The following is a 27,155-nucleotide window of genomic DNA, read 5'->3' as shown; positions in this document are numbered from 1 at the left end:
GGCCAGATTGCCAGAGGCAGGAAAAACCAACCAGCATTCCCTGAGCATCTCCATCACTTCCATGTCCAGCTGCAACGTCCAGTGGCTGATGGGCAGGAGCCAGCCCAGGACAGGCTCAGAGATGAGGCTTCCAACCCAAACCACTCCATGATGATTCCGTGATTTCTCTCAGTATTCATTTTGCATTGTTCCCTCTCAAATTTACATAAATTTTAAAGGAAAAAAAAATTAAAAATTTTCCAGGAATAAAAAGGGGAGTTGTAAAATGTGTAAGAACCATTCCTACATCCATCAAATCATTATTAATTGAAAGCCCATCCCTACATCCTTGTTTAGCTTTCCTGGAAATCCTTAGGATCCCAGTTTGTAGGTGAATTTCCCGCCCCAAAAAGGGGATTGGAAACATCCTGATGCACTGGGGAAAGGATTTTTTGTTTTGTTTTGTTATTCCAAGGAATGACAAGCAGAGAGATAGCCTTGGATACTAGGGATGAACACCCTCACAATTCCCTCTCTCCAAACCCTGCACAGATGGGGCAGGGGATGCCGGAAGGAGCCGGGTGTGCCCCTAATTGCAGAGCGCGCCTTTAATCCCGGGCTAAGCCAGCTCAGCCCTGAGAGCCGGTCCCAGCGCAGGGACAGGACAGGGCTCTGCACATCCCGGCACCCAGAAGCATCAGTCTGTCCCACACCCTCCAGGTCCGTGTCTGACCATTCCAGACCGTTGATCCCCTTGCAGCAGGATCTCCCCCTCCTCTCCCACGCCCAGAATTTGCCCGCAGTGATGGATGGGGTCCTGTGGCTAATTGGAGGCAAATGCGGCAGCCACGTCTGGCTGAGCAGCTCCCTGCAGGTGGCGGCGGGATGTGACCTACTTGTCACTGGAATCCTCCCGCCTGCTCAGAGAGCCCTGAGCTCTTCTGACAGCTGGAGACAGCTGATCCCTGCCATGTCCCGGGAGGAAGCAGAGACAGGGAAGCTGAGGCTGCTGTGAGCTGGAGAGGTCTCACATCCCAGAGCAGCGAGAGGGAGAAGGGAGCAGAATGGGAAGCACTGGGTAAGGGGCAGGAGGAAGGGGTGTCCTCTCCATTTGGCCCTGGTGATATTCCCTTGGGAATTTTTGACCTCCAGACCTGGATTTTTGTTGGCCCGTGCATCTGGGAATCAGTTCTGTCTTGGTGAGGGCCCTGGTTTCTGGGCAGGGCTTTGTGTGGGTGTGAGGGCTGGGGATGGAGAGAGGCCTAAAAGGACACAGGAAATCTTCTCCTGCTTGAGCAAAGCATGGAGAGGAGCACCACGTGAAATCCTGTGCCTGGAATAGCAGGAATAGAGACAGCACTGAGATTACTCCAGCTCAGCTTTTCTCTTGCTCTGCTCTGATTTTTCATCATCATGACGACACACCTTTTTTTCTACCTTTTCCTTGAGCAAATAACGCCAAGTGCAACATTTTGTGGATGAATGGATCCCTCAGGCTCCAGCTCTGCCCTTTGGGGATGCAGATCCAGCTCTGGAGCCCTCTCCTGTGCCATGAGCCTGCTGTCCCATTCCTCAGGGGAGTCTCCTGCCTTCCCCGTGTGTCCTCCTGGCTGTGGCAGGTGCAGGAAGCACTGTCTGCCTGCCTGGGCAGCATTTGGTGAGGGCAAAGGGCCTGTGAGTGCTGCTGCTGCATTAGCCAGGCCCTGCCTGCTGTGCAAAGCCTTATTAGAGAGAGAGGAAAAAAAGGCTTTATTTCAGGCTGGAAGTCATCGAGCCTGTTCAGGCAGATGTTTATTTCCTCTGCTCCCTGGGATGATGTCATTATGGCCAGCAGAGTTCTGTGCCTTCCCCAAATCTGGACAAACTGCTCTGGTACTTTCTCAGGCTCCCCAGGCAGCATTCTGTAAAATGCAGGCAGTGCACAACTGGTTTCACAAGGAATTTCTGTTTAGCTTGCTTATTAAAGTGCTCCAAAGGGAATCTGAGGTGTTTGTATTCCATGATTCTTGAGAACAAGTCACTGTTTGTGCTGGCAGGCTTCCAAATGAGGAGGAAAAAAAAAATACTTCTGGATCAAATTCTTGCTCTTAAGCTCTTACACTTCTTACCTCTTGGATGAGTCCTGTGCTCTGACATCAATCCTGCACCCAGAGCCCTTCTGGTCTTTGCGATCTGAGGTGACAGGGAAGGGAAGGATCACCTGCTGCCTTTTTTTTTTTTTTTTTAAATACCTCTGGCATAAGGGTTGCTTTAACCCTCACTGGTTTTCCTGCTACAGAGAAGAATCCTGGAATTAGGGTTTTTTTGACACTACCATTTGCTGCTTTCTGCTGGAAAGCAGGTAATCTTACTCCATCTAGGGAAAAATGCAAGTTAAACCTTTTAACTTCACAAAAATGGCTGCTCCTAGGAAGGGGAAATGAATGCCTCTGTATCCCTAAAATCAGGTATATTTACACCAAAACCTATTTAAGATGCTTCAACTGCAACAGCCTTTTCCACATAAATGTCTTTAAATCAGTTTTTTGTTGTTGTTACTGTTAGAGAAACAGAATAAATAACAGCCCCTGTGTATTTTAAAATTAGGTTGTTAATAAAATCCTGGTACATTTACATAAGTGACAACATTAATGTACAATTAAACAAAGCATTGTAATATTACAGCAACAAAAGAGGAACGTACATATTTGTACAGATAGCTGGTGCAGCTACTTGAAAATACTTTCCAAAATAAAGCCTTCTGTGGCATTTCTCAGTGATAATTTTGACCCCTCTGTATGGCTTTCTGTAATAAATAGGGTTATTGGAGCTGGTGGTGCTCAGCAGATGTGTACCTAAAACACAAAGGGAGTGTGCCCTGACCAACCTGTCTGTCAGCTCTCTAAAAATCCTTATCCATGCATGCAATTTGCCTCTGTGCAAATCCTTTAGGAACAAGGCCATGTCAGATTTTGATGGATTTGCTGGGAGATGCTGGCGATTCCTGCTCCATCCCTTTATCCAAACTGTGTCTGTGTTGTGCTTTGGAGCCTGGGCCCAGCTGGGCCTCCTCCTTCCACTGTGTTTAGGTACAATGGGAATAAATTGTTGAATTTCTAATAAGGAATAAGTAGTTCTCCACTGAAAACTTGGGTTTCCTCCTGTTCACCCATCTACAACAAATGGAAATGTCCTGGCAAATGATTTTTGGTGGGTGCTTAGCAAAGCTCAGTGGGAATAGCTGGAGGTCTTTACTTAATCCCAACCAACTCCAGAGAGAGAACAAACCACTGAGCTGGAAGTTCTTTGGAGGCCAGGGGAGGCTTTTATTGCTACTTTTGCACCTGGGCAGTTTTTCAGCCTAGTGCCAGCTCCTGCTACACCTGAGCCTTCTACAAAGTACCTTTTGTGCTGTCAGGTCTCACAGGTAACATTCAGAAAAAGGCTTTCAATGTGAAAGTGACTGACTGACGCTATCAGACCTCAACAGCAAAAGGGCAGTCTGTATTTTTCTTTCTCCTCAAAACAGATCCAAACAACTGGTACAGTGAAACTGTATTTAAAAACACTCAAACCCCCAACTCTCCCCCTCCCTGCCCCAGCTCAACTCTTCATATTAGGCTTAAAGAGTGAGTAACTTCAGTGTTAGTATTAGTTTCTACTCAGCTTTGCACATACAAAACCTCTCTCAAGGTGCAAACAGTTCTGGGGGAAGTTCCTGTCGGTCTGTTGCGACACACAGGTGCTGGTACTACTGAGGGGGAAGCACTATGTGTGCAGACAGATGGCTCGTGGGATGGGATTTTGGATCAGGAAAACTCCTTCCAGGCAGCCTTTTTACAGGGAAAACATCTGTGTGGATGAACTTAAGCCCCTGTATTAGTGCTGGGCTTAGTCCAATTGCCTCTTTCTCCACAGCCCAGCGCCGGTCTCTGCAGTTGGGATTCTCCCCTGGCACCCTCAGCTGGTGTTTGGGCAGTGTTGTTTGTGTGAGTGTCATTCCTGTGGCAGCAGCAGCACAGAGAAGCCAGCTCCCTCTCCCTCAGCACCAGGGGGTGCCTGTTGCAGGGCACTCTCAGGAAGATGCAGAAGGCAAACACAGCCCCAGCGACGCCTCCACCATGGTTTGGCAGCGCTGGTCCCTCCTCACACTCTGGAGGTGACATACACGGAGTGCAAGCGGCCAGCCAGGGCTGCCTGCAGGTCCCTCAGGGGGTCCAGGCCCTGCACTTTGCTGTTCCTGCCGTAGATGAGCTGCTTGAACGAGTCCTGCTCCAGCAGGGAGCTCATGTGCTTGAGGAAGAAGCCCTCGCAGAATGAGGCCAGCTCTGGTGCATTGTGGATCTGAGGAAGACAGCAGGATTGTTAACCCCTTCTCATTCCTAACGCTTTTCTCCTTTTTGTCTCTTAGGCAACATTAAAAGACAGGAGTAACAGTGGAAAAAGCACTGAAGGCAGGACTTTGATCATTTCTCCCAGTGCTTTTTGCACGCACAGGCGTGAGCAGGGAGGCATCTAGACTCTTTTTAATTCCTTCCCCTGCTGGCCTGCTGTTGGCAGGGCTGCTGGCCCGCACTCCAGCCCCTCTCCCTTCCTGCAGCAGAGCAGCTGGCTGATGAGGTGGCCAAGGTACCTGTTTGGCTGAGCTACAGCACACAACAAGGCTGCTGTGCTGGCAGATGGTGAGCAGGGCTCAGGGCAATCAGGACACGGGTCACAGGATGGGAGCCTCATCCCTACAACCAGGGGCTAAACACAGGAGAACAGAGATGTTGCTCTCCTGAACCACCATGAGGGGATTTCTGCCTGGGATTTGCCCCCTTTTCCTTCAGGATCAGTAACAAGAACAACTCAAGTTTAATATTAAAAAGCTCCATGCAAACACACAGCCTCTTCCTGGGAATTTTGTGCAAGTAATAATTTAAGGAAAAGCACATAATGGCCAGTAGGGAATGCTGTTTCCTCATTTTACTACTGCACACTGTTAAATTTCAGGCCAGCCCAATGTGAAAGAAATTGAAAAGCATCAGTGGGACATAACAGACACAGTAAAAGAAAAAAAATCATTACCAGCTCTCTGTGCAGTTTTTTCCTTGTTAAGGGATCTGAGCCTGCAAAATTCCAGGAAGGGCAGAGTATTCCTCTGACTTAGGTTATTTGCTGCAGAGGTGCATATCTGTCACACAACAGACTTTCTGCTCCTTTTGGAGCTGAAAGGAATATTTTCTAGCAGCAGGAGTGCTAGGAAAGGGTTTATTTTGCAGTTGCTATGCTGTGATCAATTGCCCCCGCTGCTCCCAGGATCTGAATCCCTCAGGATTTGCTGATGTTGCTGTATCAGCCTGCTAAGACAGCTCTCCTCTAGCCTGCAGGGATCCCCCATCCACTTCATCCATGATTGCTCTGGACAGGAAAACACACCAGGGCTGTGGAGGACTTTCCAGCCTGGAGCTGAGAATCATCTCGCTCGTGCTGTGGCTGGGGGGGGAGTTACCTGCAGGGAGGGTGCCCATGTAGGGGTTTTAGTTACCATCAGGAGGGTTTTTAGTTACCACACAGGCTGCTTACTGGGATTCTCAAAAACCAGAGCGGTTGGATCTACCTTTGCATATTTATAGATGTTGACAGAGTTGTCCATGCTGATGGTCTGGGCACAGAGGATTTCACAGTGTCTCTGGAGGCCATCCAGCTGGAACAGGCTGGCAGCAGACAGCAGCTACGGGGACAAGAGAGAGGCTACTTGAGATCATGAGGCTTCAAAGGCCTGGGCAAGGCTAATAGGATGGATGATTTCCCCTCTAAAGAGTCTCTGACTCCCTGTTTTAATGGCCAAGTCCTCAGGGAACAGCAAAAAGGCTGCTCCATGCTGAAGTGACAGACTAACACATTTCCCCTCCTAGCAAAAGCTCCTCCCACAAGCATATTTGGTCTCCTTTCTGTCATCACCACACAGAAACACCAAGCAGGGATGTTTTGAGATTTTTAAGCTCATTTCTAGGCATTAAGTATGCTCCTGGACTGAATGGAAGCCTGCTGTTAGCTCCTGGATTTTGCCTTTCAACTCTGTTTAATGCCCCAGTGCACTTGGCAAGGGTTGGAAGAAAAAGCTCTCTCACCTCTAAGATATCAGTGGTGGGAATTTCCATGGATTCTGTCCCTCCATAGTATAAATACTGCATCAGCATCTGGAATGAGAAGAAGGCCAGGCATGAAGTTATCACTGCAGTCACAAGGGGCTGTTTGTTGAGGGCTGGGCTCCCCTTCCTGAGCAGACGGGAATCGCGTCCTGTGCCGGCTCTCACATCCACTGGTGGTTTTTTTCACTCCCTAGCATGGCAAATTGCTGCTTTCTAACAGTCCTTTTCTCTCTTGAGCCCTGAAAAGGGCCCTGCTGGGGGCTTTGGGCTGAGGGTGACAGTGTGTCTGTCTCTGAGCAACACCAGTGTCCTTGTGTGGGATCCGGGCTGGTGAAGCCTGGCAGGCGGGTCACACGCGAAGCTGCCAGTGAGCCCAGCCTGAGTGTCCCAGGGACCTCCCAGCCACTTGCCTCCCCTGCTGGGCTTCGAATCAGCTTCCAGCCCCTCACCAGGCCTCGAGGAAAAGGCATTAATTGTTTGCAGGAAGAGCAAGAGGCAACTCCTGCTCTTTGATCTGCATGTGCCCACCCCCAGCCCGAGCAGTGTCAGGGGAGGGGATGGATCTGGTGCTGGAACAGAAGTGTCCTGGGTGCTGTGTGGGGCTTGCAAGCTCTGCTTGTCATTCCTAACAGGGCTGAGAACAAAACTAACTCCTTATAAGATTGCCTTAAAACTGCTCCTTATAAGATTGTCTTATTTGTGTGACAGAGTTACATGAGAGCAAAGCTCTTCCCAGCAGAGCCCTGAGCAGGACACACATCTCTGGTGGCTCAGCATCCCCCACTCTACCTGAGCCTGCCTCTCCTTAATGCATCTGACTGTATTTACCATCAAACTGTGAAATACTCCACTGTTTCAATTCTTTCTGATTCATCTCTCTCCACTTAAGAGCAAGTTTATCTTTAGAAACCTTTTGATGTACAAATGCTGCCAAGGAAGCTTGTGTCAATACTCAGTTAAATTTTCTTCTCTGCTGTGGCTGGAGGTGCAAAATTTAGATGTCACCTATCCAACACAAAACTTGTACAGCTCCTTACAAGCAGAACAAAGATATTCTCATGGTCAACTTACATCCCTCTAGTGAGATAACAGCACTGCTGACCAACACATCAGGTTTGTTTGCTTATAGAAAGAGGAAAAAAAAGCCTCAACCCTTTAGTGAAACAGCTATGTGACCTATTCTGCACTTCGCACCTCCCTGTTCCTCCACTAAATATGGAAATGTCATAAAAGCAAAGCAGAATTTTCAGTTCTGAGCTGTTCTTGACAGGGACACCACTGAGTTCTGATCATCTGATTTGAATTAATATGAAGCCTGGCAATACACCTACTGTAAATAAGTTACTTTTTGCTTAGCAGAGCGTGAAAATGGTACTATAAAAAGTATAAAAACAGTGTGCAAGAAGTATAAAACTACTTTTCAGTAGAAGACTAGTTTCTCCTGCTTTATGGAGGAGTCAGCTGCCTAGGAAGAAAGTAAGAATATAGACTAGAGGATTCTGTTTTAAGGCAGGAACTTTCAAAAAACTCCTGAAATCTGTTTCGAGGTACTCCATTTCTACCTGTGACATTATCTAATTATGTTATTACTTATTATCTACTTACGATATTACTACTTGGGTTTGTCTTACCTTCCAAGTAGTTGAGAAGATGAAAAAGAAATAAAGAAGTGGAATCAAGTCCCATACCTTGAAAATGTTGTATTTCATATCACTGATTTCAACAGTCTTACTGCCGTGGCCATCGTGCTCTGTTTTATTGGTCATCAGTGTCTTGAACCTGGGAATGGTTTTAAAGAGATTTAATTGAAAATAATTAACTGTATTTGTGTGTCACACACCCATCACAAACGGCAAGGGGAAAGCAAAGATCCCTCCTAGTTCTTTACACGCTGAAAATCAAAACATTCCTTCAAAACAAAAAGTATTTGTACATAACAGAAATCAAGATATTTAATGATGATTAGTTCAGGGACAATTTAAAACTGTAAATTGCCTGGATCTGATCTAATCCCACCCTGTGATAGGTGGAAAACCCTGTAACTATGCCAAGAACAGAGAAAGAGACTGCTAACTGCAAGTGCACCAGGCCAGTGTGAGATTCCAGGAAAGCTGGACCAAGTGCAGCTCTCTCTGCACACCTTGGGAGAAGGAATGGGAAGGCAGGGAATGGCTGGATATACACACTCCAACTACCCCAACAGGATTTCAGGGATAATTTCATTGTGCCCCTGGGTAGTGACTCACCTGTTAGATGCAGTAACCAGCAGGACTTTGTGTGCATAGAAGAGCTTTCCTTCCACTAAGAAAGTTACATCAGACATTTCTTTATTGTTCAGAAAGTGAGGATCTGTTGGGTAAAGAGACAAAAATAAAAGTGACTTCTTTTTTTTTTAAATTGTGCATGCTTTTCAGGAAAAAAAAATCCAAACAAACAAATAATTAAAAATAACAACCCAGAAGCAGCTCACTGTTCAGGTGAGCACCTTACCCAGGCGAGCTGGCAGAATCTTTCGGATTTCGGGAATGCTGGGAATGGGGCTGCTGCCATAGCAGTGGGTGAAGATGGATGCAAGCTGCTGGTTGATGGCATCATTCTGTGAGGAGGATGGAACAGGGATCAGCAACTGGATATTGAGCAGATTCCAAACGTGCTGTCAGGGCTCACCTGGGGCTTATAGCAACTGCACCCTACAGGAGTCACCTCCCCACAGACAGACAAGCTTTAAATGAAGGCTGAACGACAGTATCTGTGGAGTCATAGAGGTATAAAGAGCTGTAGACTTTCCCCCAAGTGTGTGTTTGAGGACTGTCTGGGGGCTGTTCATGAATTTAGACAAATGCTTCCAGGACCATTTCCATGCCATAACTCCTAGGGGACTAGGGGACTTTGCCCTGCCATTCCCTCATTCCTGCTGTGCACAACAAAACAGCCCCAACAACACTCAGCTCTGACACAGTTACAAAACTCTGACTTACTTTGCTGGTTTTGAGGATGTCAAACATGAGCTGCAGCCCCTCGCTGACCAGCTCTTCATTGTAATCCTCCTCTTTGATGGTAACAAACTCCCGCAGCAGGGTCTGCACCACGGAGTAGCGGGACTGGGAGAAGGTTGTGCGCAGGGACTCGATCCACACGTGGAGCTTCCAGGGCACTCCTGCAGCCACAGGAGAAAGGGAGAGTGAAAGATGATTTCTTGAAGTGAGGAGATTATCCTGCTCCCATTACTAACACTTGGCAGCACTGAAGTAGCTCTACCTACATCCCAGCAGCAGATTTTTATCTTGGTATTAAAGGTGACTGAACTGGGTCACTGACAGATCAAGTGACAAAGGACTGGCACCAGGATCATAAATTGGAAATTTCTGCTGATTTTTAAGGATCAGAGACTCCCTGTTTCGTTCTGAGCTTCATGGTTAGTCAGAACCACAAAATAAATTTGAACTGAAGTTGTAAGGATACATAATGCCACCCAGCTGTGGTGTGAGGTCTTTTCTCCTGGTTACACACAAGCTTCAAAGCTTTTCTCTCTCCTACTTTGAGATCAGGTTTGTTCCTTCACCTTAAATCATTGACAAACACCGAATTGTAGGTGCCAGTATCTGACAGGGAGGGAAAGATGCCCGTGCTTTTGATACATGGGAACAGAGGATACAGAGGATCCAGCCAAGAGTGAGGGATATCCCAGAGAGGCAGGAATTTGGAGAAGAAAAAAAAAAAAAACAACAAAAAACAACCCCAAAAAAAAACACCAAAAAAAAAAAAAAAAAAAAAAAAAAAAAAAAACAAAAAACCACCCCAAAGTTGTGAGGAGCCTCAAACACTTTCAAAATTTAGATTAGATAGCTTTGCAATGGGAGTTGTTGCTCTTCTAAGTGACAGGGGCAGAAAAGGAAGGTTTTTATGCCTGATGTACACAGTGCCCAGGTAAAGTGAGTGGACCCTTAAAAATAAATGGGAAGCTGGATGGGAGCAAACGCAGATCAAATCACTGTGATTAATGCTATGTTCTCCCTTTATTTCATCTAAAATGGCAGGTTATATACTCTTTTAGATAGTTTACAAATACAGATACATTCTCATTGGCACACAGCACAGGAAGAATATAAACAGATATTGTTTCACTTTACTCCTTAAGGTGGCTAAAGGGTTCACATTAATAACTATACCCATTAACACCGGAAAACCCACAATCTTTTATTAACACCTTAACATCTAATTTTTAGCTGTGCCACAGGCTTTACAGCTGGCCTTAGTGTGGGGCCCAGGATGGGTAGTTTAAACCTAATTCCAAAATATCTACACCCAGGGGGGAGGGCTCACCCAGGGCCCGCAGCTCCATGGTGATGTCCACGTATCCGTGCTCAGCGCTGTAGTACATGGCCTCCTGCAGAGCCTTCATCCGTGTCCTGCACAGCCGCACCTGCCCCTCGCTGGAGCTGCCCTGGCTGGAGGTGTCACTCTCCACCCCCTCGGCCAGGATCTCCTCCAGGGACAGCACGTCCCCCTTCACCTGCTGGGGCTGGGTCAGGAGCTTGCGCAGGACGTTCCTGGGCAGGGACGAGAGGCTGAGAGGTTTTGCTTACTGACAAATGAAATTTCAACAACTCACACAGGACTTGTGGGGATTTGGGGTTAGGGATTTAGCTCAGTAAACAATAATTTCCCTCCCAAAGGCAGCTGGCACTGTAGGACAGCATGAAAACCACTCATCCTGCCCTACCCCAAAGCCTAGAAACTGGTGCCCCACAGCCAAGGGCAAAAAAACATGGCCTGTACTCCTCACATGGTGGGTTTGTTTGGAATTTCACACGGCAGTTGCAAGAAAGAGACTTTCTTGTTTGTGTCTTGTGTGGGGAGTTTGCATCACTGGTGTCCCTCAGCCAGCTGGGGACAGCTGCTCCAGACATTCCCCAGCCCAGCAGGGCCACCCAGCACTGGCTGTGCTGCTGCACTGCCACCAGCCAGGGCTCTCCTTGCACCCACACCACTCCCCAGGGCTAAATCCAGCTTATCTAAGGACACAGCTTTGGGATCATCTCATCCTATCCCATGGTAGAACAAGCCTTGAATCTCACTAACTTTTTTTTTCTGGGAACAGAGATTTCTGGAGGAGTTTGCAAGTAATGTCTTATTTCTGAACAACTACCCTGAAAACAGGGTTTGGGAGCCCAGGCTGGCTGGTTTAATGATTCACCTCTTGGTTGGCCATCCAAAAAACAGAGATGCAGACACCCAGGCACTTCTGTAGGTTATTTCTGCCACCTCAACTTGATTAGATTCCATCTCAGAACATGAACCAGGATCTCATAACCTACCCTTAGGTGGGACTTGGTCTGCTGACACAGGGCCTAAAACCAGCTCACTCTCTGCTGCAGAGCCAGACCAGCAAGTGTAATAAGAAACAGCAAACAAAGTTCTTTGTTGTCAGGAGAGTCTTAACCCCATCTGCTGAACTGCACAGGCAGGGGTTTGGGTCACAAGCCCACACAGGACACACAGCAACACCTGGAGTGCAAAAACACTCTGCTCTGAGCAGAAACAGAACATTCATTACCTGTGGCCGTGTGCTGCTGAGTGGCTGAAGCAGTTCATGTCCTCGTGGAGGGACGATGACATCCCGTTGACTTCCAGCATGCTCAGGAGTGGATCAGCACCCCTGCTGAGCAGCAAGCTCACCAGCTCGTAATTCCCTGGGGGAGAAGAACAGGGAGATCAGGATGGCTCTCTCTTTGCAGCATAAAAGCATAAAACACAGGACTGGCTGCAGGCAGGACTCTCTGGCTCCATTCCCATGAGATGGAGTAGGGAGTGGTGGCAGGAGATCCAGCACTGGGTGTCACTGGGAGGTGAGGCCTTTTTATCCCTCTCATAAAGCTTGGAGCAGAGAAAACCAGCTACTTGTCTTCATGAAAGCACAAAAATAACACAGAAAGAAACAAAAGGAAAAAAAACTAAAACCACTTTGAGGTGAAAAGTGTCAACAAACAAGGCCAGCACAGACTTATTCACAGAATGCTCAACTCCTGACAGCCTGCTAGAAGAAATGCAGAACTTTTACCTGCATTTAATAAAACAGTAAACCAAACTTCTTTATATGACAGTTATTTTTCCCCAGGCTGAATGGAAACTTGTTAATTTTTCACATCTGGGTGCTGCTTAGGCCCACCACAGACATGCCCAGACTAGACAGGTGCTGGTTTATGTCCTTTGACAGCGCTTTGTGAAGGAGCTGGTACCATCAGCTCTGCTCTAGGGGCTCTGGAGAGGAGCCAAGCACGGGACAAATTGGAAAACAGATCCTTGGGGCCCATCAGGCTGGTGGCAGGAGGAGATGGAAAGTGCTGAGGCCACGGGGAGCTCACCTGCAGCTGAGGCCAGCTGGAGCGGGGTCTCGGCATAGTTGTCCTCGCCGGTGTTCACTGCAGAGCCCTCCACATGGGCACCAGCATCCAGGAGCAGCTGCAAGAGGCACAGGAGAGACAGGGAGTTGGGAAAAGAGCAATTCAGAAGGACAGAACAGCCAGGGCTGGGTGTTAGAAAGGAGAACCAGTGGGTTCAGAGTGAGGAGGGCAGGTACACAAAGAGAGAGCACCACCTCCTTTTTAAATCTCCTTGATAGTCGTGGCTGTGCAATTGGAATCTCCCAGCTCCAAAGGGCTCTGCAGTCACAGAAGTCCATCTTAGCTCCATGCTGTGCACAGGAAGCAGGGTTGTTCCCTCAGGGAACTGCCAGGCTGGTCATACCTGGCGGAGCCTGTGTAGGGAGCTGCAGGGATTTGTCACACAGAAACTGCTTTCACTGAACTCCCAGGTGAAGGGGAGGAGGTTACAGGGTGATGGGGATGTTTTTACGGCCAGGTGGGGCTGGCAGAAGGTTCCGGAGCACCCAGAGCAGTGCTGGCAGGGGCAGACAGGGAGGACCAGCCCAGTGTGTGTGTGTATCCATCAGGATATTCCATGCTTCCACGATTGTGGGCACTGCAGTACACAACAGGAGCTCTGATACACTTGGCTTCATCTCCTGGGAGAATCAAACTCGTATCTTATAAATTAAGGCTGTCCAACCTCTGGAATACCAAAGGCTGCCCGGGCAGTTTGCCAGGTGGAATCTAATCTTTATAATTATGTACAAATGTACACAAACAAAAGATGAGTGTGTGCAGACTCCATTTACTTACATCTTTTACTATTATTATTATTATTATTATTATTATTCCTTCCCTTTGAGCAGAAGGTAAATTAAATTCAACAGCAGTTGATTGTCTGCTATGATCAGTTTTTCATTCCCCTGGAAGTTCGGGAAGCATTTCTGGGGCTCCAGGCCATACTGCTGCCCCCTGTGATAATTCCATAGAAAAGGAAGTATGGAGGATGCCACAGGCTCAAATCCCACAACAGCTTAAGTCTTCTTCATGCAGTTCTCACGGATTATGAAGGAAGTTACAGATGATTTGCTGCCATTAGAGCAGAAACCAGCACATACTGGTTTTTTGCACATAAAAATTTATAAACCAATTAATATTTGAGGTTATAGAACTCCTGATCAAACAGCCAACCTGTAACAACTCCTTGTGAAGCACTAGTTCATTTAAAACCAAAGAAATGACTGTGCAGCACTGCTTTGGAAGCAGTGAGCCCGGGAGCAACACTGAAACCAAAGAAAAATATGGAAACATGCTGGGTTTTATTATCAAGGCCTTGCTAGGAATTACATCACCATTTTCATTCCCATTGTTTTAAACAACACACAGCTTTTTCACTGGTTTTCAGGAAGGCTGAGGAGCGAAGCATTCAGTCCCCTGTGTCCCCTGGAAGGACTCCCAGCTGGAATCTTACCTGCACCACAGAGATGTGCCCGTGCAGCACGGCGAAGGTGAGGGCGGTCCAGTGGCGGCTGTCGGGGTGCACCGAGGGGTAACGTGGGGAGGCACTGGGCACCTGGAGAAGGGAACCAGGCACTCATTACCCACTGCAGCCTGCCTGCCTTCATCCCCGGCCTTGGGCAGAAATACCTTCTTCCTCTGGAAGGGACAAGGCCAAGGGATGGGGACTTGGGCCACTCAGAGAACATTGCCACCACCACTCGCTCTGCCCCGTTCCCTGGGACTTCCTAATGGGCTTTACTGGTTTCTCCCTGTGGCAGCTCCTTCCCTCCCCTCCCCTGTGCCCATCAAACTTGCCAGCACCAATCTTAACTGGAGTCACTGAGTGCTCCAAGAGGTTTTGAAGGTTTCTTCCCCCCCACTCCCAAATCCCTGAAGCGATGATTCCTGAAAGAAATGCCTTGCTTGAAGCTTCCAGGACTGAAGCCTTCAGTTGCTAGGAGAGATTTCAGAACTCCTCCTGTTAATTTACAGAGGGATAATTATGGGCACAGGGTTACTCACTGGTGTATCTAAATTTGCTCCAGCATCTATAAGCATCTGGACCATGGCTTCATCTCCAGCAGCACAAGCATACATGAGGGGGGTCATCCCCTTCAGAAAGGAAACAAAAAATAAAAACAAAGTTATCTTTTTATCCCTTCCAACAGTGACACTCTCATGGGCACGGCGAGTCTGAATGTACAAAGTGTGTGTAGGGACAGCATACATATCTTTATAAAGCATTTTTGATCTGTATGCAGAGTGGGTGCAACTGAGACTGGAAAATGACCTGGACAAAACATCACTGGACAAGGCTGAAAGAACACAAAAAGGATCACTGAAAATCCTAGCCCTGTATTGTCCACAATTCTCCAGCTTTCCCAAGGCTGCCAACAAAGAAATGCCATTTCTTGGCTCATTTGTAGCCAAATGGACTGAAGGCAGAAAGCAACACAAAAATACAGAAGATGAATTTATTTGGCAACTTCTCCCCATTGCTAAAATCCTATTTGCCTCAATATTTCAGCATTTCAATCCCATAAATCTCCCTCCCTCTACTTAACCAGCCAACCATGACGGCTCAGAGATGAATTATGAGAAAAATGAGCCTTACTTATGGAGTTCATTCCTGAAGTAGCCAAGGACAGAAAGGAAATGGCCTGCTAAAATCCATTCCTGCTCACATCCCACAGCTTTCCTGCCCCCTCCCCTTAATTATTACAGGCACTTGAACTTTTTACAGGCAGCATCTCTGCTGCTCAGTGTGCAGTAACAGAGCTTCATCCTTAATGGGAGCTGTAGTGTAATATGGAATTACATCTCTCACTCAGGAGTTCTGCTCTTGCCTCTGCAAAAGTGTCTTTTTGAAGCAGCCACAACTCCCAGCTTCCCGCTTTGGGGCATTTCCACTCATGAAGACATTTCTGAGTGAGATTCTCTCTGGGTGAGATATTTTGGCTTTTGTGTGGCTTGGGAGGCTCATTATAGACAAATAAACTGAGAATTCAAAATGCAGGTCTGGAGGCACAAACCCCAGTCAGGGCTCTAAAATGTATATAAACTTACATTGTCCTTTTAAAAACATTTAACGTTAGTTTTGCATTCTCTGCTTGCTCCTTGCAAAGGGAAGATGAGATTGTTTTCCTGAACATCTCCAATCCCCTGAAACCAGAGTACTTGTTGGTCCCCATCAGAACTGAACACAGGGTCCTGCTCCAAACTCATATTTCTGAGGGGATATTCTAAGTTCTTTTCTACAGATTTCTATGTACACAGATGGACAAGTGGGTCTGAACACCCTGGACAGGCTCACTCCCTGGGAGTGGTCAAAATCCAAACCTGGATCTAAAGCCTTTGTATTAAGTTATTCAGCATTTCTGTCATGCCCAAGTCAGTTTTCCCAAGTTTGGCCATCTGGCTTTGTCTTCATCTTTTCCAAAAGGAGCAAATCAAGCTGGTGGCAAAGTCCAGCTTTGGTTTCCTACTCCAGCTATGGCAGAGCTCATTCCCAGAACTTGCATCTAACTCTGCCTGGAGTTGGCAGTGCTATGCAGGCACTTGCTTGGACACAAAGCTGAGTTGCTCCAGAGTAAAGTGGAGAATTTCCAAGCAACAATGTCTCCAGAGGGGGCCTGTCCTGCCCTTTTTGTTGGTGCCAAAACAACTCTCTGAGGGGTAAAGAGGACAGAGCTGCCCCGCTCACAACAGGGCTGGCAAGAGGATCCCACCCACGGGATAAGACATCAATGAGCGACACCAGAAACTCCTCAAACTTCCCCAGGACCTGCCCACAGGGGCCTCTGGGCTGACAAAAGCCAGACACCCTCCAGTTTTTTGGCTGGATGAGAGGTAGGAAACATCCTGCAGGGAGAAGTGACAGTCCTGGCACCAGTGTCTGTGGTATTGGGGCACAGTGGCTCACAATGCAAACCACGATAAAATCTGTCAGGGAACAAGAGGCCTCTGGGCTACAGGAGCAGGAACTGCAAAAACTTACTTAAAAAAAAAAAAAAACATAAAGAAGAAGTGGGAAACCTTCATAATAAAAGTCTGCCACCTCAGTCACTTTGCTGAAATGAATGAATGTGATGAGACACCCACCCCAGTGACCACAAAGCTCCTGGATTTGTAAAAAAGGCAGCTACAGACCCAGATATGTCCAGGAGCAGTTTCTGCAATCTGTGTATACATCCACACTTCCCTTAAAACTGTAGGATGGTGGGGAGTGCCATGGAGGATGTGCCAGGTTCAGAGCTGGATCTGAAATGCTACTGCAGTAAAATGCTGTCTGTGAGAAAACCTCTCCACCTGAACATAAACCCTTCCCACTGCTCAATAGCCTCTTGTTCCAGAGATGTGACAGCTCATTCTCCTCGCTGTGACAGCAATAACGAGTGTTTATTTAGGAGAGGTGGCTTTTTCCTCCCTCCTTTTTAAATTAAAAGCCAATTCCATGCATTGAATGATGCCCCAGAGGGCAGACTCTGCTGTTACTTGATGGGACTGACAGCAAAAGCAGAAGCAGCCAGAGACTCCCAGGACTACCAAGTCCCTATGGTTCAGTGTGGCTGAGCAGGGAACAGTTAAAAATGGATAAACAGACACATCAGCATGATCAACTATGAGCAAATCCAACACTGACTGACACCAGGCCACTGGGGTGGGGTTCTCAGTGCTGTTTCTTGTACTCCAAACTGCTCTGAGCCTGAAAGGCATGAGACAAAAACACCTTTCAATCATTCCTCACTGACCCAGCCAGGATTTGGGCTGTTCAGCCAGAGGGGTGTGTCAGTGGAAAAGAAACCACTTCGCTTTGACATCCTCTCAGCACCTACCAGACTTTCCATTCACTGCCCCTGTGTTAATCTGCCTGCCATCAGTGCCTGAGACAGCCCATCCAGGAACAGACATTCCAGCTGATAAACAATCCACTCTGGCCCCTAATGGAACTTTTTTCTGGTGGGGTGGCAGGAGAGTGAGGTGAGGAAGTATTTTTCTGTGCTTTAAAGGCTGCATTTTCAGCTAGAATTAGAAAACCCTCGGAGAGTCAACAAACACGACCCAGTATCGATTTGCCATGCAGAAAGGAAGGAGCTGACACAGGGAATTTTGGGGCTGTGAGGTGTTTGTTCTGTGGCACACACCTGATCATCCATGGTGTTCACCCCATCAGGGCCCAGTGCATCGATGGCTTGGTTGATCAGATCCGTCCTCCCACAGTTGAGCATCCGGAAGCCCAGATCCTGCTGGAATTTCTCAGTAGCAGCTTTAGCATCCAGCCTCCGGAAGGAACTGAAACAGCATTCAGGTCTGTGAAAGACAAAAGAACTCCTGGATGGTGCCCATGCCATAAAATACATATATATGGATCCTTAGTCTTTTCTGGGCAAAAAATACCGATTTTTTTTTTTTTAAGTATGAAATAAATAAATCAAAATTAGGCAGGGGAATACCCTCAATGCTTTTCCAGCAACTCAATTTAAGGAAGCGCTTTAACGTTTCTACGAGGATCTACTAAATCCTTATCGTTTAGATGACTATCAGAACAACTTTTATGTCATCTGGAAGGAGCCCAGGGATTACTGTAAATCCTCTGGCTGTCTGCTCAGATGCTCCTGAATTCCAGACCTGGAAGTGTGTCTCCTTCGCTGAAGGATCACTTCCCAACTGGAGGCTGGCACTGGCAAGCTCAGCCCTTTGATGTTATTTTGGGGTGAATGCCTTCCCCAGCACCCGCCTGGTTTCCAGCACAGCCTCTTGAGCAAACTCTCAGTGAGTGAGATATCACCTTGATAAATGAGATGCTTTCAGCACAGACATCCTCCTCTGGAGAACCTGGACAGCCTGCCAGAGGAGCAACTGCTCATCACCTCACACAGAAGATCTGGGATGAATCCTGTATAAAATCCTACCGTAATCTTGTTCTAGCTGGTATCACAATCTACAGTATTACCCAGAATAAGATGTAATATATAATAGTAAAAAGAATAAGACTTCTGTTAAAAAAAAAAAAAAGTGAAGTAAAATGACTCCACTTGAAATCTAGTGAACCTCAGAAAAAGAGGGTTTTTTTTAAGGGATGGAACTTGCCTTTGCACATTGTTCCTATCCCAGAGTAAGCCAGGAATAAACAAATAAATAAAATAAAAAACTACATAAATAAATAAAGCAATTTCAAGACCTTCTTTCCCCCTGAATGTGCTGGATACAAAATGACTGCTTTAAAGGATCAAATAAGGCAATCTGGAATCAACTTTTCCTCTTTTTTTTCCCCCCGCTAGTTTAGATCTTACATTCAAGCTATCTTATAAAGCAAGGAATAATCTTGCAATTAAGTCTGAGGCATAGAAAAACCCCAAACCCAGACACTTTCACATTTAACTTTCAGAAAGACAAAAAACCTTTCTGCCCCAGCTGCAGAAGCTCTGGAAGCACCAGAAGGTCAAACGTGTTATCGCCTGTATGGCACAGCGAGGTCTGGCTTCCGGGAAACGCAAACAAAAGGACAATTTAAGAAGCCCCAAGGACTGGAGGAGCTTTCCAAAGCTGATCTCACGTACTTGAGCTGGCGTGGCTCGCAGTCCAGCCCCGGCAGGAGCAGCCTGGCTGTCTGCCTAATGTCGTCGCTGTCCACGGTCAGGCTGCGCCGGTGCTCGGCATAGGTGATGGCCACCCGCATCCACTCCATCAGCGGCGGCAGCAGCATGAAGGGGCTGTGGAGGGAGGGGAGAAACACGTCATGGAACAAGGGATGGACGCTGGAGGAGGCTTCCCTGGGCTCCTGGGTATGCAAGGGCACGGATAACACCCACACGAGGAAGGGAATTGGACTGGAAGGTCAGGGCAGCGGGAAGGAGCTGCTCAGCCTCGCTCACCAGAACACTTTATGTAATAATATCTGTTATTCTAAACAATCCATAGACATGGGATTACTTATTATTATTATTTTTATGCTCCTCTGCTAGGAACACTAAAAATATCTTTGACTGTTTGCAACTTCAAACCTAGTTCTCTTCATTATCACTTATCCCCACGGACTTTTGCATCCTGCCTTTCTTATGCAGATCTCAGTTTTGCCCACCCCACCCTCAGTTTTGCCCCCTTTGGGCCTCCAAGACCACAGAACTGGCGGAACAATGAGGTTTAACACAATACGAAGGGCTGCAAGGCAATAAAGGGATATAAATAAGGTAATAACAGTAGCTCGTGATGAGCCCCCCCCCTTTACTCCTGCTGTAAAAATGAACACGGCACTGAGATTACACATTAATGTATAGTCACCATAATACTCTCATACACAACATATCTCATCCACCCTCTCAATATACAGCCAGACTGATCTATTTTGCTTGATTTTTCCCCAAGGATACCTGTCACCCCAGTGGAAGGCTTGGAAGTGCCAGCTGTAATGAAAACACCTCTCCCATTCCCAGTAACGACTTCATTAACGCTGTGGGGGGGAAAAAAAGCCTTTTCCATTTAACCATTCAAAAGAAAAGAACTAAGGGGAAAAGGGATCAATTCCTTTACGAAGTTCAGAGAGAAAAAAAAATATATATGAGGGAATATGAAGTGATTTGAGCAGTAATGAAAGCAGTTGAAGCCATGAAAGGCATTTTCAAAGCTGTGCCTGTGTACATGTGCGAGGGCAGGAAGAGTGAGCTGCACCAATCCCGTTAGAAACCATTTATTCATAATGGGATTTGCAAGCAGAACTCCCTTTATCAGGACTTTAAACACCCTTCAGGCCGGTTTCATAACTCCACTCTGTAAAAACCTGTGCTGTTCCCATTTTCCCAGTTGCAAGGTGCACCCTGAAACGCTGCCAATATCACTCTACAAACACATCCACTATTTTCCCCCTCTCTTCTCCTTCTCTTCCTTTTCTTCTGAGGTGTGAAAGAGCATCTACAAAACCAGAGGTGTTTTAAGTACCGTGTTCACCCTGGATTGCCAGGGCCAGAGTGTTTCTAACAGGACACTCAATGACTTTCTCCTGTTACCAGTTTACACTTCTGTCAAAGAATCGTATCAGGGTTGCTACAATCACCACTTGGAAAATCATTCAGCAGCTCATCCTTCCAAAGACTTTCTGAAAGGGATGGGATGAATCATTCCAGCTCATCCAATTCAGAGCTGATTGACTTCCCTAAGGGAAGGGCAGGAATTTTCAACAGGCATTTGGGAAATGCCTTTCAGCAAATTCTCTGCTCCAGAGAACCTTCAACTCTTATCCGGCCTGGAAAAGAGCCATTCACACTTTTTGAATGCAGGTACTTAAGAGAGGAGCCAAAATTAATTATTTATCTTTTCTATGTACCCTGCAGAGCCTCTAGCATGAGATTCAAAGTTCCACAGAGGTGATGAGGGCAGAGAGGCAGGCCAGGGAGGCTAAAAGTATCATAATTAAACACAGAATTAAGTTATATTTAGATTTGGAACACTCAGGAGGCACTGGAAAAGCTCACCAGAGCTCACCAGAGACTCCATCTGCCACCTTTTGTGGCAAAGATTTAGGCCACATCCCAGCTTCCCTGACACTGCCTTGGTGGGAACACTGCTGGGCATGGAACCACATCCCTGATCAAACCCTGGTGTGACTGACTCAAGGCCCTGGGCTGACAGAGCCTGTGGTCAGCCAGCAGCAAATGCCACGGAGTCTGCACCAGAAGTAACACCTATCCCAGAGAAATTTCCACTCTGCAAAAAAACCCACATGTGCCAGGGCTTTGCACACAAGCAGACCTTGGATGTGGAAAACTTGCTTTGGGAGGAACAGCGAGGAGAAATACTTTTTTCTCCCCTCTTCTGTTTCTTTTTTTAATCTCGACAGATTTTTCCAAAGGTTTTAACAGTCACAGCTCAGACTGCCTGGTTCCCCTCGTGTCCAAAGGGGAGCAGACTCTGGAATGCAAAAAGCAGTGGCAGGAAGGATGTTCTTCTCATCCTGCTGTCCTGATTTTCCAAACCCCACCACTGGCATTGCTGTGAGAATTGGATAAATTATTCCTTATTCCATCAAGGGTTTCTATAATGGCTTCAACTGCTATTTTGCTGGAAAAAAAATTTGTTTCTCTGCAGAATTTCTAGCTTGAGGATGGGCTTTTTACTCTTTGCCCCTGCTTTTATCCAGCTTTTTCCTTTCTCCCAACTTGACCACGCTCTGGGAACAGCTTTATCTTCTTTTGCTCTGACAAAGGAACTAAACTGACCAGATAAACAGCATCATCCCAGGACTGAAGCTGAAACGAGACACCGACATTTGGTCACGTCACACCAAGAAAATAAATGAAATTACTCATTTCCTAGAAAATAAAATGCAGTTCTCAACCCCATGGCTCTTAACCTGGGCATCCACCTGCCTCCAAGGAATCACTTATCATTTCACAGTCTGGAAAACACTGCAGGAGGGGAAGGGGAGAAACCTTCATGGAAAATTAACTGGGAGATACTGCGAGCTAAAGAATTAATTTCTGTCTCTGTGCTCCTGCCTGTGCCATGTTCTGCACGGTGCCATTTTCCTCTGGTCTTTCTGACATTCAGAAGCGTTTGGCAGCTCATTAAATTCCACACATGAAGTGATCCAGCCTTGGGAAACTGTCATATCCCAGCAGCAGCTCTCTGGGGACACAGACCCTCAGTTTTCTCACAAGTGCAATGCCACCAAATACGGCTGTTTCCAGGTTTGTTTTTTTTTTGCCATGAAGTTGTCTTGGAGTGATGCCAGCGGGAACTGGGAATGTGCACAGGACTGGGAAGTGGAATGGGAACTGCTCCTCTCCTGTACACCTTGGGAAGAATCACACTGATGTCTCATACTGCCATGTGCTGTCAATATTCCACTCCTAAGTTCTCTGAAATTTTCTCCATCTGGAATTGCACAGCCAACTTTCATTCCTGAGGGGATCACCTTGGAGCTGGGTGAGAGTGCTCTGAGAAACAACAGACTTTATTAGGGGCTTTCCCCCTTCCTTTGAGCTAAACCACGTTGTTTTATTTAGATATAGCCTAGGAGGCCAAGCAGCACTTGGCAGAGAATTCACGGCAAGGTTTAGGATAACTTTTTCCTGGAAAAGAGACTTGCATTAGAATGGCTTTGGACATGACAGGCATGTGGAGAGCATCCCAAGGAGAAGCTGTGGGATCACAGATTTTCAGGGATATCCATCACAAAGAAATCATTCCTCAAAGTGGGCTCTTCTGGAGATTTCTAAGAACACTGGGATCAAGACATTTCTGGCAAAGGGAAGTTAACTGTGTGCAAAAAGGAGAGCACTCCAGAGAAGTTAGAAAATCACATCATCCTTCCTCTGCTTTGAGCACCTGCTAACCCAGGTGAAGACAGTGGGGTTTCCCACAAAAACCAGCCATTCTATCACATTCCTTCCTCCTCCTGTGTACTCAGGAGGATCTAGTGACAACACTGATGAAAAATCACAGAGTCATAGAATGGTTTGGCATGGAAAAAAAAAAACCATCTTGTTCCAACCACCCTGCCATGGGCAGGAACACCTTCCACTAGTCCAGGCTGCTCAAAGCCCCTTCCAACATGGAGGGAAAAAGGAGGAATAAAACATTTTCCCTGCTGACCCACCTCTTCTCAGCTATTTTTCATTGCCTTCTGTTCTGCTACAGCAAAACAAAGCGGGTGCCAACAGTGACAGCAATAGCAAGAAAGAAAAAACCTTGTTCTTCTAAACAAGGCTCTCCTTCTTCTAAAGTGGGAACGAAAATCCTGTCCTAATGGAAGCAGGTGAGAATGGCAAAATTCACCTCCCTCCTGGCAGCCTGAGACCTGAGGCACTGTCTCCCATCCTGCCTGTCCCCTTCTCAATGGTCTGAGTGAACTAAAGCACGTGAAAATATCACAATATTTATGGTCAGAGTGGGGTAACCCATGATAACCCCCCATATTTGACTTACAGGAACTATAAAGAGGTTCCTACAGAGAAGAATCCCAAATCTTTAAAGGTCAATGTGGGGTTTTGCAAGGGAATAAAAAAAAATAAAAAGGAAAGGTTTTCAGTGCAGTGAGCTAATGTTTAAATTTATTGCTGGAATAAAACTCACTAAGATGGAAAAATCCCAAGGATGGCATCAGAGTAAAAAAACAAATCAGAGTTAAGTCTCATTGCTTGGAGCAGGAAAAGATCCTGAAGGTAGACAGAGTATCCAAAACTCAAACCATGGCACGCTGATGTGGAAAACAGTGGCATATTGACAATTTGGACTAAAACTCCTCTTCAAGCAGCAGGGAGAAAAAAGTATATCTCAGAGCATGTAATTATATGTGAATAAAATAACAACAGAGATGTTGTTTTAAGAGAAATTGTTGCTCCAAAATACAACTAGCTTCAGACAGGAGCTATTCCTCACAGATTCAAAAGTATTCTGTAAAATTTCAAGAACTTCCCACATTTACGGCAGGAAAAATAGGAATTGCCAAGCTGGGCCCTATTCAAGGATCATCTCAATATGTGCAACATCTTTCAAGGCAGACAGTCCAGATCCTTAGAGAAAAGGAAGAAGAAACTTAATCACATCCAACTGAACCCAAAAAACCCGTTCTTTTGACTTCCCTTCGAACAATGACTGGCTTACATCTCAGAAGATAAGAGTTCTCAAATTTTAGTGGATCGCTATCAAGTTACTAAGGCCTTGGCTTGGCTGTGCCACGAGTTTAGAGCATTATCCTGCAGTCAGATACTAATGGAATGAAAGCCATCTGGATAATATTATATTTATTGGGATCCTTTCCCCACTGAATCTGCCTTCAGAGTTTCCTCTGCTTAGAGAATATAAAATGGTACAAGAGTAGTTTAAATCTAGACCTGGCAGCTCTGATCCTTCTTCCCACAGACAGAAACAACACCTTCTCCATCCTTTGTAAACCACACTTATAAAAATAAGGTGCAGCATCAGACAGGTTTTACTTCATGTTGCTACAAATCAAAGGAAAAACTAAATTTGAGCTCATTAAAAGAAAACCAAAACATGAAGCTATCACTGGGAACTCACTGTGAAACTCAAAAAAAGCTCTCAAGTCTACGGTTTATTTATTGTAATCACATTTTACAAACTTTACCAACAGGGAAAAGATTTCATTTTCAGGCTGTAAATAAGCACTGCTGCTGCTCTGGAATATGCCATGTGTCCCATTAGAAAAACATATTTGTAACATCTGCAAAGCTGAGGCAGGGGGAATGTTTCTAGAGAGGCAGAAAATAATAAAAATCAACTTGAAATGTATACAGTTGTTGATAAGAGGCAGATAAACATACATGCTAGTTTAACTATGACAATATGGTCACAATTATGGGGTCAAGGATGTGACAGATTTCCATCTGTCCCCCCAGCCCCACACAGAGCTGATGGACACAGAGGAAACACAAAGGAAGGGAAACCACAACCCTGCTCCTGCTGCTGCTCCCAAATCCTTGGTGCCCTAAAACTCTCTGTAAGCAGAAAACCACTGCAAACAATGCGGGGGATGAGCTATTCTTCCATGTGTCTGGACCTAATTGCAGTCCTGACCTCAATTAATATGCAGCCAGTCCAGTGGAGGCCATAGAGATGCTCTGAGATCTGGAATGTGTCGGCTCTGGAGCCAGGCTGGGAGAGCTGGGATTGCTCAGCCTGGAGAAAAGAAGGCTTTGGGGAGACCTCAGAGTCCCTTCCAGAGCCTAAAGGGGCTCCAGGAGAGCTGGAGAGGCCCTTTGGACAAGGAGTGACAGGACAAGGGGGAATGGCTTCCCACTGCCAGAGAACAGGGTTAGGTGGAATACTGGTGAGGAATTCTTCGCTGTGAAGGTGGTGAGGCCCTGCAACAGATTCCCAGAGAAGTTGTCCCATCCCTGGAAGTGTCCAAGGCCAGGCTGGACAGGGCTTGGAGCAACCTGGGATAGTGGAAGGTGTCCCTGCCCATGGCAGGTAGAACAAGATGATCTTGTGGGTAGAACAAGATCACCTTTAAGGTCTCTTCTAACCCAAACCATTCCATTATCCTGATTCCATGATTCCAACAGTGGCTCTGGCCAGGCCATCTACATCAGATCCAAGCCTTTCCCAACTCTTATTGCCCTGGTTTGAAAGCACAAAACATTTTCCAGACAGGATCCAACCAGTCCAACATGTGGAGTCCTGGTAGCCAGGACCCACCCTGAGGAGTCTGACCCAGGAAAACCTTGCCATGCCTGACAATTCTAGCAGTAAAGGAAAAAACTGGTACATTTTGGAGCAGGACATGAGCACAATTTGCATGCATGAAAGGAATGAGCCTGTAGCAGCATGTTGGGCGATAGTCAGAGATAAACACAGGCAGGGAGCCAAAGTGGGGTGTCTGCTATTCTTGGATCAGCCTTGATCCTGTGGGCAAAAAAACCAAGAGGTAACTCCTACTGTGCATTCCAGCAGCTACACCGGCAAAACTAGCAACAATAAAACAACACAAAACAAGATCTCCCTGATATCTGCAAGCAGATTTACCAGGGGTCAGCTGGTTCTTCACCACCCACAGCCAAGACTCCTCCTCCCCCGATTCCTTTTGCCCATTACACGTAATTCCCAACAGCAGGAGTGGGATTGAGATAGCAGCCCTTTAAGTTATGACTTCAATCTGATTTGCCAATGTGCGTATGCTAAAAGCATATGCTGGCTCTGGAGCCAAAACCAATCTGCCAGATTCAATCACTGAACTCGTTTTCAAGGGCCCAGTTGTAAAATCATGACACGGAACATTGCCACACTCATGAAAACTGCCCCGAGCTCCCGAGTTAAAGCTCTGTGAGCAAAGAGCCAGGAAGATAAATGACTTTTGTTTTCTTTTTTTTTTTTCTGTAGATCTGGAATACTGAGAGCTGTTCAATTAATTATAGCTGGAAAAGTTAGCTCAGTTAAACAAAGACAATTCTTATCAAAGCAAAGGGGTTTTCACAATAAGCAGGGAAAGGTTTCTCATTTATGTCCCAGCAGAAGCCAAAACCTAATTAGTGCTTCAAATAAGGTATTTTAAACCACAGGATACTGGTATCTAGAGGCAAAACATTTCAAGGTTAAGAAGATGATTCTAAGATGATTCTTTCCCTTCCTGGACTAAGAAAAAGTTGATGAAACTCCTGTTTTCCTATTTACTTGACTGATGTGACATTCCTGTGCCATGTCCCACTCCTGTGAGCCAGGACACTGTGTGGCATCAGTCACTCTGCTGCTGATGTCAGTGCTTTCTTCATGAAAATCCAAGGAATCATTCAGCTTTTCCCATTCCTGGAATCTGAGATGTTCCAGGAATTAATTTAGCATGAAGGCACTAAGGACACACCAACACATGCAGGCTTGGAGCTCTCTTAGGTAAAAGAATGCAATGTGTGCTCTAAAATCACTCCACCCAATAATGTAATTTAAGAGTCCATCTGCTTAAATAAAGGGCATTCAAAACCCATGGCGTGTAGCATTTGTGGATGAATGGACAGCACTTTTCTAATAGTGCCAATAATCTGCCATTAATCAAAGTTCAGAAGGAGAAGTAGCATCACTGCTGGATCAAATAGATGCCACTGTGGCATTTTAGAAGTTTTTGAATTATTATTCTGCAGGAAGAATCACTCTGTCCTATGGCAAACTGCTCAATGAACGCATTTCACCTAAATGTTCAAGGAGCTTCTGCTCTGCTCCTCAGTCTTGTCTCAATACACTG

General features: G+C 46.3%; 1 protein-coding gene across 2 annotated transcripts in view; it reads right to left on the bottom strand.

Moving 5' to 3' along the window:
- Window positions 1-1,673: 1,673 nt before the first annotated feature.
- Window positions 1,674-27,155, bottom strand: part of ABTB2 (ankyrin repeat and BTB domain containing 2) — a 112,727-nt gene continuing 87,245 nt past the window's right edge. The window contains exons 3-16 of one of the 2 annotated variants that reach the window (XM_083862952.1): window positions 19,024-19,176; window positions 17,608-17,773; window positions 14,486-14,575; window positions 13,935-14,036; window positions 12,461-12,557; window positions 11,653-11,788; window positions 10,419-10,645; window positions 9,074-9,252; window positions 8,586-8,691; window positions 8,342-8,444; window positions 7,784-7,874; window positions 6,075-6,143; window positions 5,561-5,674; window positions 1,674-4,302 (exon numbers count right to left, since the gene is read on the bottom strand). In XM_083862952.1, the coding sequence (XP_083719078.1) occupies window positions 4,105-4,302; window positions 5,561-5,674; window positions 6,075-6,143; window positions 7,784-7,874; window positions 8,342-8,444; window positions 8,586-8,691; window positions 9,074-9,252; window positions 10,419-10,645; window positions 11,653-11,788; window positions 12,461-12,557; window positions 13,935-14,036; window positions 14,486-14,575; window positions 17,608-17,773; window positions 19,024-19,176 (1,831 nt within the window). In that variant the 3' untranslated portion in view covers window positions 1,674-4,104. The remainder of the gene's footprint in view (window positions 4,303-5,560; window positions 5,675-6,074; window positions 6,144-7,783; window positions 7,875-8,341; window positions 8,445-8,585; window positions 8,692-9,073; window positions 9,253-10,418; window positions 10,646-11,652; window positions 11,789-12,460; window positions 12,558-13,934; window positions 14,037-14,485; window positions 14,576-17,607; window positions 17,774-19,023; window positions 19,177-27,155) is intronic. The other variant, XM_083862951.1, reaches the window with a different exon arrangement.

Source organism: Zosterops lateralis, assembly GCF_965231275.1.
Source record: "Zosterops lateralis genome assembly, chromosome: 6".
NCBI lineage: Eukaryota > Metazoa > Chordata > Aves > Passeriformes > Zosteropidae > Zosterops > Zosterops lateralis.
Note: the sequence above shows the minus strand (reverse complement) of the source record. Positions and strands in the feature narration are given on the sequence as shown.